The 17,028-nt window shown below is 41.8% G+C and overlaps 1 protein-coding gene across 1 annotated transcript in view; it reads left to right on the top strand.

Moving 5' to 3' along the window:
* Window positions 1–16,635, top strand: part of LOC148831450 (RNA polymerase II elongation factor ELL2) — a 50,465-nt gene extending 33,830 nt beyond the window's left edge. Inside the window, exons 5-12 of the mRNA XM_088922179.1 lie at window positions 570–826; window positions 3,379–3,503; window positions 5,676–5,790; window positions 6,562–7,027; window positions 8,701–8,764; window positions 10,202–10,373; window positions 10,729–10,773; window positions 11,462–16,635. Of these exons, the coding sequence (XP_088778305.1) occupies window positions 570–826; window positions 3,379–3,503; window positions 5,676–5,790; window positions 6,562–7,027; window positions 8,701–8,764; window positions 10,202–10,373; window positions 10,729–10,773; window positions 11,462–11,572 (1,355 nt within the window). The 3' untranslated portion in view covers window positions 11,573–16,635. The remainder of the gene's footprint in view (window positions 1–569; window positions 827–3,378; window positions 3,504–5,675; window positions 5,791–6,561; window positions 7,028–8,700; window positions 8,765–10,201; window positions 10,374–10,728; window positions 10,774–11,461) is intronic.
* Window positions 16,636–17,028: the final 393 nt, after the last annotated feature.

Below are 17,028 nucleotides of genomic sequence, written 5' to 3' on the forward strand. Positions count from 1 at the left end.
AGCCCTGTTTCACAGTTATTCAACTGCTTTCTAAATGTGTTTGTTCAGCAGTGTTTTCTTTGTCTTGCTGTGTTTGCATACTGTACTGCAATATAAAAGACCCTGTCTTGTCAAGGTAAAAGTCTAGAAGCCCCTGGTTACTGGGAATCTCGTTCTGTCTCGGGTTCATTCTTTTGGTTTGTGTAACAGTAGCTGAATCTTCGGTTCCTTTGTCATGCAATATATAGCTTTGTTTATTGAGAGCAAGCTGGACCAGTCTGATGAGAATAATCTCCACCAGTTCTGAGCACAGTCTGTTCTGTGCCCTGCACGGAAAAGAACCTCAGGAATTCTCCTTACGGACACCCCGTAACATTTTAGCTTTTTCTTTTCAGAGAGCTTTTCTGTGCTGGATTTTTAGAAGGTTGCAACACAAAAGTATAATCCTGTATTTCATGGACTTCTTTGGTTGAAAAGGTACCTTACCTTGGACTTTTATCTGATGCATCTTGACGCCCCGTTCTGTAGGAAAATGAAAGACCTTTTTGCATTAAGAGGAACAGGTCTTAATTTGCCCTCCCCCTTTTCAGGTAAATGTGTCAAAATTCAGAAGAAGCACGGCGCGCCCATGCCGGGGGACAGCTTCCCTTCCCACAAGCACTCCCCGACTGGCGCGGGGCCGAAGAGGAGCAGCGCCCCCAGCCCTGTGGCTCACAGGCCGCTGCGCGATCGCATCATTCACCTGCTGGCCCTGAAGCCCTACAGGAAGCCTGAGCTCATCCTGTGGCTGGAGCGGGACAGAGCCACGCCCAAGGACAAAGCCGACTTGGGCTCCGTGCTGGACGAGGTAAGGCCCGGCCTAGTTCGCCCCAGTGGCTGGCTGTTGCAGCGGAAGGGCCCACGTGAAGCCCCAGCAGCACACAAGGCCCTCTTAAGAGCTGCACTCTGTTGCATGGCAGGTGTGCGATCCCCGCGAGGTCGACAAAAGCAGTCACAAGAGTTAAGGGGGTTCCAACAGCTAATGCACGGTTCAACTTGTAGACTCTGAAGCAGTGGTGAGCATTGCTGCCTCGCAGCGCTGGGGCCCTGGGGTGCTGTTTGTGTGGAGCTGTATTTTCTCCCCGTGTTCTCGTGAGGTTCCTCCAGGTGCTCCTGGTTCCTTCCACAGACCGCAGGCATGCTGGCAGGCTAGTTGGCTTCTGGGAAAATGGGCCCCGGTGTGAGTGTGTACGTCTGTGTGTTCCCTGCGATGGACTGGCGTCCTGTCCAGGGTGTGCCCTGCCTTGTGTGCTGGGATAGGCCCCCGGTTCCCCCACAAGCCTGAATTGTATAAATCAATTAGAAAATAGACGGATGGAAATTGATGCATTACATATCTAATGTCTTTTGATCTTAATAATGACCACTGAAACGAGTGTCCGCCACAATGAACAGGACCGTGCATATTTGTCACGGCGTCGATTTTCATATTTTCGGCACTCAGATGACACGCACATTGCTGGGTCCAGATAGCCCTCAGAGCGCCGCCACCACGCCCTCCTGTCAAGTGTGTGAAAACCACAAAACCTGGTTTTAGCTGCACCTTGCAGCCAGACAGTAGTGGTGTAGGTTTTTTCTTTAGAAGGCAATGAGTACTGTCACTTCCATGTTATCTTGTGTACTTAAAGCAACACATTCTCCCTTCACCGCTAGGCAGTAAAGGAAACACTTGCCTGGTCATGTCTGGAGCATATTGTTCTGTTTATTAGTCTTTGTGGTATAGCTCTGTACAAAACACAGGCCTTTCACTCGGCAGACGTATCGGAATTGATTTTTCACCAGTATCTCCTGTCAACAAGAACGACATTAGAGCATGTGCTCTTTTGTCTTGTTAAGTAATTGGGAACATTTTCAGAAAGATGATGTCTGAGTACCTGAACAATGGTTGGAATTCTTAGATTTTTTTTCTAGAAAATATATTTTTTTTCCAGAAACAAATCTGCTAAGTTGTCTGACTCTTAACACAGCTGAACTGAGTTTAATACCAATATAATGATGCTCGGTTGTTTGCTACTGGTTTAATAATTGATCTTCCCCGTGTTACAAGTAAGGCTTAAAACACATGGTTTAAAATTTGCATGTTGTAATACAAGAATCAAATCATGCACTTAATGCCCAATATCTGTAGGCAAATTTTCATATTGATAAAAAAAATATAGTATGTGTATTGTTTTTGCATATACATTTTTAACAGCAGTCCATATTAAACTATAATTAGATTTTGAGCTCTGAAAAATAACTATTTGCTTAAAGGAGGAGATGTATTAGAGTTGTAACTAAACTCATCTGGGATGTGCATTTTCCTTATTTATTTTTCCTGGTTACTTTTAGTGAGCCTGCTTCTGTACTGATTAAGGGGAGGACTCATCTCCCTTAATTAAGGCTGTGCTTTAATTACCTCTAGAGGGGAGATTGTGTTTTGACAGAGGAGGGGGGTGTGTGCTCTACTGAAAACAGTGTCTCTCTAGCCACCAGACTTGTTTGCCTTGTGTGCACTGTGACACTGGGAGTTTGTAGAGATTAATGTTCACTGCTTCAGTCCCTTATTCTTCTGGGAGACCATGTTCGGGCTGTCTGGTTATCCTGTAAACCTGGGAGTGGAGGGGTGGCATTGTTTCACTAACTTAAAGGCAAGGAGCAAATCATATCTGGGGAGAGAGCTTGACAAAAGAGGCAATAATAAACAACATCATCTGTTAGCTTCCTCCTGCGAGAGATTTTCTTATTTTGAAAACGGAGATGATTTGGAAAAAAATCTCTTCTACTGAAAGCAAACATATGAAATGAGTTCAGTTTTTTTTTTTTAGATTTCACTCTACAATTCCTGATTTCTTTTTCAGGACACCATCTATTTTTGTTATCCAGCAAGATAATCATAAACTGTGAACAATGTAATCGCAGTGCTTGTTGTGCTGAAGTAATTCTGTACAGGCTGGTGTGATTGAATTACTCAGCAGAAGTATTAATCCACATTACACTAACATGTTTTTATAATCATAGCCTGAGCAGATGAAATACAGAATTTTTTACAGACAGAAGGATTCTCTCTCCATTTAGGTGAAAAAGTATCTGTGGTTTGTATTTGTTATTGTAATGTAAACCAGTTGCATAATGCTCAGGCCCTGCTGGGGGTGTCCTTGCAAGCTTTGACATTAGTGGAAGATTAAATTACTTGCACATCCAGTTATGGTAATGCATTAACTCATCTGTTCCTGTCATTAAGTCAGGTAGCCGTGCCAGGAACTGTCACAGAGAGCGTTTTCAAACTGATCAGCCAGATATCCAGTTTCTGCACGATCATCCTTCCAAGACACGGCTTCTGATGGCTAAACCGCATTGTTGATGTTCTTGTTGCTGCAGGTGGCGAAACTCAACCCCAAAAACCACAGTTTCACGTTAAAGGATGAGTTCTACCGGCACGTTCATCGGGACTGGCCCGGATACACAGAAGATGAGAGGCAGCACATCCATCGGCTCTTGGCGAGGTGGAGATTTTCTTTCCCTTTGCGTTGATCTTTCGGCTCATCAGAGGCAGGGGCCACCTTTAGGTTACACTGGCATCCCCCTATAATGGGATTAAAGAAAAAGCTTGCTTGCAAATTTGAAACAAACGTCATTATTGGACTATGTGTAAAACTTCAGTTCTCTGCTTTCCTTTTGCCATTACGGAGAAAGAAGGAACCTTCAGTTCAGTTTCTTGAGTGTCATTGCATTGTTATGTTTGTTTTTCTCATCTCCATTCCATCTGGTCCACTAGGGAAAGAGACAATGAACCATTTGCACTTAGGAATCCCACTGCCTGTGGCTTAAATCCCGTTTGTCTGTTCTTTGCAATGGAATAAGTCCCATCTTTCACTATTAGCAAAGAATACATTTCCACACATTGTTTTGTCAGACTTTTCGATCGTTAAGATGAGTGTTTTTTCCTTATTTTGGCGAGAGGTTTATATCAGAAATCAACAAGTGAGCAGAATCCAGGACTGTTCATCATGGATTGATAAATCCTGTTTTTGCTTACATGTGTTGTAAAGAAAGGTATGCAAAGATGGACTTTCTTAAAACCTATTACAGGAATAACATTTAAAAAACTATGAATCACCTAACTTAATTACAAAACATTTACTTATCGGATTTTCCAGTAGTCAGGCAGACCTGGGAGATGAGGAGAGGGAAATGCTACACTTGACGTAAATGTCTCTTTGTGCCAAATAAGACTTTGGCTTTATCTGCATTTTTAAATGCTTGCCAGTTTTTGCCCACTAACTGAGCTGTGCTATTTGTGCAAAGTCTTTCCTGCTTGTTAGCGCACAGGATTGTAGCCTGTGAACCTGCAACACGTCTCACAGGATGTTAATCACCTTTTATAATGATAATAATTAATTAATTACTACTACTACACTTAAAACTAAGCCTTTCTGAAATGAAAAAGAGTTTCGCTTATAACGTGCGCTTGATCCCTGTGTGGGCCGACATGAGTAGTGAGTTAACTTTAAAGGCGTTGCGAGCCCTGGACAAGCTGCTTAGCAATACTGTTGGAGCCGATAACGAGCGTCTTTTAAGCAGTGGCAGAATGAGATCCTTGGATCGATCTGATGCTGACTACTGAACAGGCTCGATGGTAGTCGGTATGAATGGCCTTCTCTGTAAGCTTTCGTATCTTCTTAACAAGTAAACCAGGAAAAGTGTGGCTTGCAAACAAGACAAAAAACAATTAGCAATTAAAAGCTACCGTCTGAAGCAACTTTGCTCCGAATGGTCACTCTGGAGGCTTTTTCACAGCCTCTCTGTTCAGTGCTGGGCAGATGGATAAAACTTGCGTTTGCAATCGTCCCTATTGATTAATTCGGTTATACGGTTGTCCCAAGTGGGAGAGTTTTTGTTTTCACAAAAAGGCAAAAAAGGTTCCTAGTCATTTTTCTCCTTGTTAGGCACTTCCTCTCAAACAAAACCACATCCACCCAGCCCCCCCAGTTCAAGATTGAAATGACAAATATGGGTCATAAGGGATGAAATATTTCCCGTTTTTAATTACATTGTGTTATATCTAAGGAAGGGTCTGTAGGAAGCAGATTGCCTGATGGAGAGTTTTGTCTGCGAGAGGAAAGAAGTCGGGCACCATTGTTCGCCTGCTGCCTCCGACTTGCTCAGGCCAGCGTTTCACACTCACAGATGTTATCTCTGTCGGGCCTGGGGCGGCACTGTGCTGTCTGCGTCTACGTCTGCGTCTGCGCAGGCAGGCCTGTGGCCTGTTCGTGCTTGTTCACCGAGTCCTCACGAGGAGGCTGCGGCCAAGCCTACACCCACCATCCCTGGCCAGCACAGGTGTGCTCCTGATTTACACACAATGAGCCAGCTGACCTCGCGATTCTCAGAGCTGGTCAAGTGCCAGACCTCCCAGGGGTCACTCAGATAACTGAGAGTCAGAGCGGCCTGAACCTTTGCCCCTAAAGTTGACAAAAGTGAGAAGAAAGATCTCCTTTCCCCCCTTTTTTTTCTTTCTTTTCGCCCCACACTTTCTTTGGTCCCTTCTATTGAGAAAGGTTTTGTGTTCTCCTGTTAACAGGTTTATTATGTATAATATCCGAGAGCTCAGCCAAGCTGCCAGGCCAGCTCGGAATGGCTTATTCATTTTCCACCTCTTTTTTTTTTCGTTCCAGGAAGTTGCATCCACTCAACAATAGCCAACAGAAGAGTTTCCAGTCAAACCCTTCATTCCACAAAGCCTCAGGGGATTCTCCTTCACATCTGAGCCCTGTTAAGAATCTTGCAGTGGTAAAATACATGCATAAATAAATACACTGTGTGTAAAGTAAAATATAGTGTATTCATGTAAAACTCCTCATTCATTTAAACTGTGGAACATTTTTTTTTCCGAAACAGTGGCTAGCAGGCATGAAAGTAAATTAGTCTCAAAATCCTCATTGAAGTAAAAAAAAAGTGCATTACTTGCTTTTTCATAAGTTATAATGTACAGAAGCCACAAAGTAATAGTGTCTCTGACCCCTCAGCCTCACTACATAACCAGTACTGAGAGAAATGCTCACATGACTTCTTAAAGAGAATAAAGAAATAACTGTGGGATTAGTAACTCATTCTCCCACCAACACTTGGTTTAGAGCCAGCTTCTATTTGTTATTCACATCTAGTGTGCTGTAGTTCTTTCTGTCGCAACTTTGCTCAAGAGCCAGCTGACAATGTATATATTCAGAGCTCCGATTACCAGAGGGGGCTGGGACAGATCTAAACCTTCTCCATTTCTTCAGCTGGTTTTATTTCCAAGTTTGTCCTTTCACGCATTTTAAAAACAGGATTTTTTTCTATTAAAAAAGGTCCCAGTCCCATTGTTACATAACCTTTCCCTAACCTTTATTTCCAGTCCGTACACTTGTTCAGTATCAGTCGGTGATAATGACGGACTTTTATATGGGGTTGAAAAATGTCAAAGGCAAAAATATGGAAATCAAATCCTACTTCCTTCTAAATGAAGGCAGAAGGTAAATCGAGCACTTTATTTAGATTTCTTCTGCTTTCTTTTCCATTCAGAAACGTCCAGTGCCTTGCGAGTCCTTGGAAAGTCAGGCTAACAAGAAGCCGAAAGTATCGGATCAGAACCTGCACCAGCAGCCTCTCTCCAACGAACTTGTCCCCTCAGCTAGTTCTAACACTTCCACCCCAGTCAGCTCCAGTTTGCACACCAAGACTGAATTTCAGAGGACAAGCAGGCACCTCTCAGAGAGTCAAAATGGCTTCTTAGCTCGGCACACGGTCAGCGACTCTGCAGGCACACACAGACCAGAGAGGGAGGGGCCAGGCCCCCTGTCCACCGTTCTGAACCCGGCCCAGACCCAGTTCTCCAACCGCACTGAGCTGAGCCTTGCCAGCAGCCAGCACAAGAAGAAGAAGTCAAAAAAGCATAAAGAGAAGGAGCGAGAGCGATTGAAAGACACCGAGAAGGAAGAGTGGCCTGAACGGAGTCCTGATCTGAAGAACAATGTGGAGAATCTAAAAGGTCAGCAGTATACTTGCAGGGGCAGATACCCAAATCTGCTGGGCGCCTGTATGCTTTTCCTCCATGCACCGATTGGCAAGTCACAGAGAGGGTACTGTAATAGATGGCTCAAACATAATTCAGTAAACCCTCGGGTCAACAGATTTATCAGAGGGAAGGGTGTGCCCATTTTCATCATTTGTGGTCTGGTAAACCACAAATGATGTTTTCAGCCTGAAAACACAACATTGTATGGGAAAGTATATATATATAATGTTTATTTGCTCTCTGGATCTTTTGAATGACTTATTTTTAACTACATCAATTAAAAATGCTCCTGTGCCTTTTGTATCATAAATATACAAGCTCTGTATATTATGTATTATAGATACGTTGTGTAAAGTTTGCTAAAGCATCTGAAACACAACACACATCATAAGCAGTTTGTATTCATGGGAAAAGTCCTTGATTTTTGATTTTACAGACAAAATTCCCCTTAAGCTAATTTTGTCCGTTAAATCTGAAGCCTGCTAAAGAGAAGTCGGTTTAACCAAGGGTTTACTGTTTTCTGTTTTGCCATCATATCATGGTGCTTCCATAAGGATATTCAACAGCGAATGTTTTAATGATTTTTACTATTTAATCAAATATTTTCATGACCGCAATACCATACTGTGGAATTTTGGAACCATTTTCTTGCTGAGGCGCTGGTCTTTGATGATATGAGATTAGATCATTGGATAGGTTTAAGGTTCAAGTGATTTGGCCTGAATTCCCACTTCAGTGACAGGAAAATCTATTTGTCCACTACCAGCAATCTGAGAAGATCTAGCAGGATTTCTTTTGTTGTTTTAGGCATTAGTCTCACTCTGTTGGCTGTAGCGATATTCATATTGGTTTTCATTTTCATCATAACTCACAGTACATGTTGCCAAGACAGATGGAATTGTGGATCAGTTTTCTGCTGTGGCTCCTTTTACTTTAAGCTTTCATTGAAAAGGAGGAGATTTTATTGACTACGTTCTGGGCACTATGTAAAGGCAGTGGCAACTTGCGTTGTGGGTACTGTTCATTGTAAGTCCATTGTATAATGATTCTGATGGCCAACATGAAGGTATGAATCATTTTTACGAAAGGCAACATGTGAACTGCCGTCCATTATTGGTTAACAATGGAGTTGTTCCTTTCATATTCCTCAGTGCCATGTTAAAGTTTCTCTTGTCTGAACTTGGCTTTCAGATTTGTTACTGTACCTGAAAGTGACCAAGGCAAGCTGCCTTTCTGTACCAACCCAGCAGTGTTGTCTTTCAAATCGAAATGCTCCGTTTCAGGGGTCTACTGTCACCCCATGCCGAGTTTCATTTGTGTGGAGTCAAGAATAGTAAATCGAGTGAGAGCCATTAGTGAGAGCAAGGTCCTTATGAGAACAGAAATTCAAATGAGTGTGTATTTTTCAGTAGAGTCTGTGTAAGCCTGCCCCCCACCTCCTCACTCTGTGGACAATTGCCTAACATCTGTGGAGGTGCATTAAGACACCTCCTGATGGCCACACACCGATCCGAAATCTGTTGCCACTGCAGCTTGCCTGAAAACAGATTGGCGATTGTTCCTGATGAGAGATAAACCGGGGTAGTTCCAGGCTGTGGCTCGAGTGCAGTGCTACACTTACCCATTTCCTCTCTCCTTATCTGCAGACCACGAACGTGCAAATACACCTGTCACCCCTGCCTCCCCTGCAGAATTGTGTGACTATTTGCTGTGAGTATTGAAAACGCAGATGTCCATATGAAATTTCAGTTCTTCTCGAACGGGATATTCTGTACCCCTGTTTTTAAAATTAGCGATTACAAGGGCAGCAGTGAGTTATTGTTTGAGATTTGAACAGGAGGACCAATCCTTCAGTCCTATGAAGATAAGGTTTATAAATAGTTTAGATCATGTGCAGGACATTCACAGAACTGTAAGGGAAAAAAATCATAGTCATTTAATGCAAATACACAGAAATGCTGAAGTTGCTGAATACCTCATTATCAGCCACTGTTCTAGAAATCTTGCATATTAAAACTGCACAAGGAGGAGATTCCATCTTTCTCATGGGATTTCTAGTAGATTATTAATCCAAGAATGTCTTCTAGCCATATCTTGAAAGATCCTATGTCTGTTTCAACAATATGGATGGGTAGAGTAGACTTAAGCAGGGAAACAACATTTCTGATGTGCTGTGAATGAAGAACACAATTATCTTTGTGGCAGTTTTACAGATTTGCACTTTTTTTTTTTCCTCTGCTGTACTTTATAATATTAATCAATTTTAGAAATTTCCAGCTCGGCTGCATAATCAGTCCTGCTGGTAGTTAATTTGCATTAAGTACAGAAACTACTGCAGCGTGTTCACTAATCTGAGCAGTTGAAAACACAGCAACAGTGCAGGAGATTTAATAGGCTTGTAAAGGTAATTATGTGGTATGCAGCATCTGTTTCTGTGCATCACTTAGAAAGGCAGAGCATTTTGAAATGTGTTGACTACCAGCTGGGCATTATCTCTGTGCCCCATCAGGAATACATCCATCAAACTAAATATTTAATAATTAGCTTCATATGAAAAAGTCAAGGACGCCGATTTTTTACTGAAGTATTCACTGTAGATTTCCAAATTAATATGGAGTACAAACCCATCCATCCAAAGCTTTTAATGGCTCCTCGTGATTTTCTTTCATATGTGGGATCAGGATTAAGGACTCTAGAGGGGATTGCTGGTGGGTTTACTCCTCACAAGATGCCAAAATCTAAATGAAATGGAAAGCAGGCCTCGGAGGGGTGATGCTCCCTGCCAGTTGGGAGTGGAAAGGCTCTGTACAGGAAAGCAGAAACATCCCCTGCTCAAACTGGGGTGTTTGGATAGGGAGACAAAAGGAAAACAGACTGACATAAAAAAAGGCAGTGAATAGTGCCACCCACTGGCAAGACAAAGAAGTGTAGTTTCAGAACTCAAGTTTTCAAGGAGTCTCGCAGAATTCCTGGGTGTTAGAAATGCTGAATTATCATCCAGTATGAAATTACTGAATGTCTGATTCAAAAGAAATTGTTGTAGGTTTGAGCAAACCCCAGTAATCCAGGGACTGCAGAATTCCTATGGTATCCCATGACCACCATGAAGAATCCTAAAGGATTTTTAATTTTGCTCCCTCCCCTCAGAAAGTACAACACTATTACAACCCCCGAGCAACGACAGAAGTACAAGGAAGATTTCTGTGCTGAATATGACGAGTACAGAGACCTGCACTCCAGAATAGGGAATGTCACTGAGAGGTTTGTTGAGCTGGGATCCAAGATAAAGACTCTCTCTCCGGGAAGCCAGGAGTACAAGGTATGGGCCTGTAACTTCTTCCTTCTCTTGTCACTTTCCACTTGGTGAGGAACTCAGCTTTTCCCATCTGTAAGGAGATGCTAGGATTTCGACCAACTCTGTACCCATGTGTTTGAGTTGAGAACCTTCAAATAATTGCATATCCTGAGATTACAGCAGCTGTAGGAATTATTCATTTTGTGAAGAAAAATGTAATAATGCCTTTTGAGAACTTTTTGAGAAGAAAAAGTTGTCAGATGGAATTTGTATAAAGAGTACAAAGGCCCATCCTAGTCTTGCAAACTGTTTTTTTTATATCAGACTTTGCATATGCTTGATCATCTTAAGTTTTTTTTGTTTGCATGTTTTATTGCAGGACATGGAGGACCAAATATTTGAGGAATATAGGAAGTACAAAAAGGTAAGGAAATTCAGATAAATATAAATTCCTTTCCTGGTGGTTTAAAAGTAGTCAGTATAATAGATGCATGGTAAATAGGCCGAAAAAAATAAATCCACAAATCTTCATTCAGGTGAAGTTAGTGATGGTTCCTTGCTTAAGATGTGGTTGAGCACAGATGTAAATTGTTTTTCCTTTCTGCCTGCACTTGCGCTGAGCCGTTGCTGTTGTGTGTTAAAAATAATAAAATTAAACCTTTATATTTATATAGAGCTTTTCTGGACATTCCAGTCAAAGAGTTTTACAGGTAATGGGGAATCCCACTACCGCCACCAATTTGTAGCCCGCACCTGGATGATGCGACAGTAGCCACAGTGTGCCAGTACGCTCACCACACACCAGCTATTATTATTGAGGCCATGACTGGTAAAGTCCAATGGGAAATTTGGCTAGGATGCCGGGGTAACACCCCTACTCTTTTTCGAGAGACACATTTTTAATGACCACAGAGTCAGAACCTCCTACTGACCCCACTAACAGTAGCAACCTTAGCTTTCCCCAGGAGGTCTTCCATCCAGGTACTGACCAGGCTAACAGCTGCTGAGCTTCAGTGGGCTGCCAGCTGGGAGTTGCAGGGTGATATGGCTGCAGGCATGTGTTGGTGGCATTACGTGAAAGTGTTCACCCTGTCTCTCCTGTCCCCCTGCAGAAGTTCCCTGGCTATCGGGAAGAGAAGAAGCGCTGTGAGTATCTGCACCAGAAGCTGTCTCACATCAAGCGCCTCATTCTGGACTATGACCAAAACCACATGCCTTCGTAGAGCCGGCACGCCTCTGTCGCTCTCACCGACCAAAACCTGCCCAGGGAACACTCCCAGCTCTGACCGTGTACCAGAACGAATAGGAAGACGCAGAACAGCTCTGTGTTAAGGAACTTCAGCGAGATGGTTGCTCATGTGGGATGGGCAGAACTCACTGGTTTGCAGTCAGATTCAAACCTTTTATTTGATGAGATTGGTCTTTTTGAGAGTGGAAGGTAGACTTGAACTCCAGCTCTCTCTGGTGCAGTAAAGGAGTGAAAGGACAAAGAGAAAAAAAGCCAAAATGCCCTTCTTTGCCTTCAGGTTCCTTCACGTAGATGAGATCTGCATCCTCCTCCGCTCTTTAGCCCAGGCGTTAAACTGTATTTCATCGGCAGGAGAGCACGTTTCAAGTGAACAACTGACGGTTGACGGTCCACTCTTTTATAGACCCCACAAGGCACCTTATAGAATATTCAAGTCATAATGCGGCTTTTGCTAGGAAGACTTTCTTGGATTTCCTGTAAAATTTCAAAACAAAATTGATACAAGAGCGAGTGATTAAAAATTGACATTCATTCATCTCGAACAAATCTCAACCCCCCAATGCCACTAAAAAGTCCAAGATCTGATCCTTGTAATCAGGTGCAAGGATGATATTGAAATACAGCCACATGAATAGTCGTTTCCATCACTCTACACAGGTCTCTCTCACTCCCAAGCATCCCTAGGGGCAAACATCCCTGCCTTAGCCAAGCAATGTGCAGTCTTGTGGTGTTCCAGAAACAGCATTAAATTATCTTGACAATATAATGCTTCATTTGGAACCAGGATTTGGGTCAGGGTAGCTTATGCTATTGGAATCTTTCTCCAAGGAGAAATTAAGCATGACATTAGTAGGCTAAATATTGTGGAAGTGGAGAAACAGCGGTGGTTTGCAGAGCGGGTTGCCTGGGATGATGTACGAGTGAAATCACAAGCTGCCATTCCCCATCATTGACTAAAATGTATTAATGTTTGGTGGTTTATTGCACCATGCATTTTGAAATACTCTCGTTTTTTTTGACGAACGTTTTTTCTTCCTTTTCAATGTTTCTCCTGTCATCCCGGCAGGTACCTGATTGGCTCTGTGGAGTCTGATAAGCCACTTTGACCCAATCTATGAACATTGCCTGCTTGTAACAACAACTGACAAATTGCTCCACATATTGGCAGTATGGCAATACGTTGGCTATATATCTAAATCCCATAACATTACTGTTAAAAAATTTTAAAAAACTAACTGTACTACAGTTTTCCCCATTCTCATTTCAAACGAACCAAATGATGAACTTTTGTTTTCAGACAACACTATACCTTTTTGGCATTCCCTTAAATCTTTTGATTTCTAAATAGGGTGTCTGCTTACCAATTTCCAAAAACATATAATTAAGAGCAGGAGTATTGAAAGACTTGGGTAGACTGATGTTCTGCACGATAAGACATGACCTTCATTGTTACAAAACAGAAGGCACGAAAAGAGCCGAGCTCCTGTTTCATCGTCATTCAGGAATTGCTTTCTCCTCAAAAATCGTTGAAAACAAAGCCGGACAGGGTGTAATGAAAAAAGAAAGGATTTATCAATCTCATGGTCACAAAGGTTTGCAGACACAAACTCATGAACAAAAGTCCTTTTAACCATCAACATTCCAGGCCAGACTATGGGGGTGCAAAAATAAACACCACGTTTTCTGTAATTGGTGCTATAATATAAAAGCACGATGTATTGTGCAGTGTCCCTTCAACTCAGAAGAGTGAGTCTATTTGAACTCCTTTCCCAGGAAGATTTATATTTATATGGCCATTCAATGATGAAAGAATTCCTTCCTTCTCCAACACAATCGAAATGAAGAAGGAATAATCCAGACATTCGATACCAGGCTCATTGATGATTGAGCAGGTTGTTCCACTGGAGTGTTCAAAGTTGCGGTCTGATTGCCATTGCTGGGCTGGAACTCTGGTAGAAGAGGCTTAGTGAAATGAGATGACCAGACTCCTAGCTGAAGAACTGTCCTCTGTAACGCACTGGGGTCTCGGGGCTCTCAACAGAGGGCAGCGTGTGCCCACGGGCGGAGGCAGTCTGGTTACGGCTGCTATCCCCTCCGTGAGCAGAGCCTTTACTTTCCGCCCTGCCTCTTCCTCCATCGGCTCATAGAAACGCATCGGTTTCTGTTTTTGTCTGTGCTCAAAACCCCATCTCCGTCTGAAGTTGTAACAAATGAACTAGAGCTGGGTGAGCTGCGATTGGTTTCGGGCCCATGGATATTCCGCACGTTCTGGAGTGAAATGGTAGAGGTAGCCATTCTCTTCCTGGATATCCAGCAATCCAACAGTCCCAGTCCACTACTGTAGCTACGCTGGTGCTCCTTCCTGCTTTGATTCACTGTGTGAACCCTTTCCATGAGGCCTTATTAGGGCCAGTTCCTCTATCAAAGAGATCTGTAGAAACACATTCCTGCCAGACTCCACATTTTCCCAACAGCCAGTGGGGGGAGTGACTGCCTTTCTGTAGACAAACTGCCCCGGAGGAGTATGCTGGTTTTCAAATGCACTTCATCAGCCCTACTTGAATTTTAAATCCAGCTATTTTGAGATTATGTGGCTTCTTATTCAATTCTGACTGTAAGGAAGAAAACAGACTGCATAGATTTGGTAAAATGGGATAGTAGTTTATTTTTTATAATGTTCTTATTGTTCATGTTTTATAAACCAGGTTTAGAGATGCCTTATTAATCCAAACCACACAAACAAAATGAGACTGCCAACATATGAAATCCCATACAATACACCATAATGTGTTCCTTTCCGTCTCTGGACTTGGAAATGTAGCGGCCTCTTTTACAGCCAATAGGTCAGTTAGCATGAACATCTCTTCCAGAAAAACAAACTGCTTGCAGCTTTTTCCCATTTCCAAAAATTCAGAAATGTCACAATCGTATGTTTTTTTTTTTTGCCTTAAGCTGACAGTCACTCTAAATCCAAAAGGCTGGGTTTTGCTTCTGCCTTAGGTCTCAGTCTGAGGATCACTATAGAGTGTGCCAGTAAGCGTTAGTCTGTATTACCTGTTAAATGTAAAATTGATTCTGGTTTCTTCAACTGGAAAATAACCAGATTTTGTCCGTCCAGTTTCAGCTTATCAAGGGCTTAGCACCTAAGTGTTACTTGAGAACCTTGTTTTGCAACAAAGAACACACTAAAAACGACATCAACATCACCCTAATTCATCAAAAAGTGACATTTCAGACTTTTTACTTACTATTCAGAATCAGCACATAGTACGTATCCCATTGCTTCTAGGACACAACCTAGAGGAAATGAATAAAGAATTCCTTCTCTGCTACTGACATTCCTGCTTTCAAAGGATTTTAAAAAGTATTTTTTTCTTTAAGTTTGTTTGGTACGTGGATTGAAGTCTTAAAAGTAATCCTGCTTTGTACTGGTTTTACATGTGCGATCAAGAGCCAGAATGGTCTAAATTGACATCATAACAGGAACGATAACTGGATAACATGCTGTTGGACTCCTCCTACTGTATATGTTCATTTTGTAGCAGAACAGGCATGTCCCACAACTGTTGGATCCTTGGCAAGCAAGTCTTCTAATGCCGAATCTAGCTTTAAGAAGGATGCATCTCAATGATGCCCTATTTCAGTTCAGATCTCTATCTTCCTCTCCTTGCTCAAGAGGAAGTTTTATTCATCTGAGTGATGACAGGGTGTATTTTTCAGAAAAGGAAAATCCACTGCTGTCTTGGTCATGACTAAAACCGCTTGGTCTATCTGTACTGTTTCTGATATGTGGGCACCTGGCCACGTGTGCAGTTTGTAGGTCTGTGCCACTATGCGAGTCCAAACATGAGCTTTTCCAATCCAGCTTTAGAGTGCTAAACTACATGTTGGGGGTGATTGGGGAATTGTTTTTATTGCATTCCCTGCATGAATGGGAGAAATCTGCAGATCTTTTGGTCCTGGCTTATACAGAGTCGGGCATAAAGAATGTAGGTTACATAATTGTATTGGGCTGGTTTCACAGCCGCTAGTCTTAGACTGCCATCCCTGAATTAACACTAGATAGTCTTAAACTCTTAGGAGTCTCTGAAACAAAGATGTCAGTGTTTCAATCTGTTAGCCATATGCAAACGTACAGTATGGGAGGGTATGTTCTCATACTAACAAGATGGTAATGGCACATGGAAAAAGGAGTAGGTATTTCCGAAGAAGTTTCTGGATCATAATCTTTATTTTTGTTGTAACACTTTCAGACTGTACTATAAAACTGATATGTAGTTATGTACCTTTAATCCAGCGTGGAGGGAGATATTTATTTTGTCAGCCATGCAGGTGTCAGTATTTAGGTGCCTATCATGAGAGATTTCGTACCACATGAGCTCTACATGGGATTTGTAATCTTTAGAATGGATTTCCAAGCACGGCAAAGTGAAACAAATTTAATACCGGCTCAAATGCATTGTCTTTAAATTGCATTTTAAAAATGCATCTCTTTTCTTCTACAGTTTGGTGTAGCTAGCTGAGGAAATGAATCCTTGTTACAAGCTACCATAATATGTATTTAAAATTTTTAATATTGAGTGCAAAATATAAAAACACAAAAAAATCTAGTATTCTTTAGGGGGGGGGGGTGTTTTCGAAATTATCTTCATCTCTTTGGCTCGTGCATTATGTGTTTAATTTTATTTGTTGTTGTTGGAATACTAAATGTCTTTATAGAAATGTGAAAATTTTATTTCAATTGTCCTGTACAACATCTCTGCATTTTTGTCTACCTGTAAGAAAAATCTGTGTAAGAAATAATTTATTGCTTTTCACTTTTTTTGTGTTTTCTCTTGGTTTGATTTTTATCCTTTGCACAAAATTACTGTCCTCTTTAAGGTAGACAGGAGGCAACATATCCCTTGTCAGAGGGTAATGGGATATATATTTTTGCAAATCTCATTTTAAAGGGTATGTACCAACTTTTACTCTTCTCTTTGAGAAAAGAAAATGTATTTTAAATGTTTCTGTAAAATAAAGTTCTTTTCATGCAAATTTTTCAGTTTATTTGTAGTGTCATCTTTGTGATTGTCACTCCACAGCCTGACCTGTTGCACAGGGGCTGCTGGTGCAGAATAGCTACTTTGTGTTCCTTAAGTGGAGTTAAACTGCAGGGGTGGTCAAAACAGACCACTTACTGCCCTTTTACTAGTAAGTGGTCCGTTTACTACCTCTACTCTCAACGAAAATCTGAACTCTGTGTGAAACGTGATCATTCATAATACAAAGCTGCTCAGGAGATCTAGTGTTGCAAAGCGTTTAATTTATATCACTGGAAAGCAGGAAACTAATTTAAAATAGAAAAATGAATCAACCCAAATCAGCAAAATAAAATCAATAGTAATTCCACAACACTGAATTTCTAGATCATACTTAATATTTAGAACT

This window comes from Atractosteus spatula, chromosome 7 (genome assembly GCF_055471065.1).
Source record: "Atractosteus spatula isolate fAtrSpa1 chromosome 7, fAtrSpa1.hap1, whole genome shotgun sequence".
In the NCBI taxonomy this organism is placed as follows: domain Eukaryota; kingdom Metazoa; phylum Chordata; class Actinopteri; order Semionotiformes; family Lepisosteidae; genus Atractosteus; species Atractosteus spatula.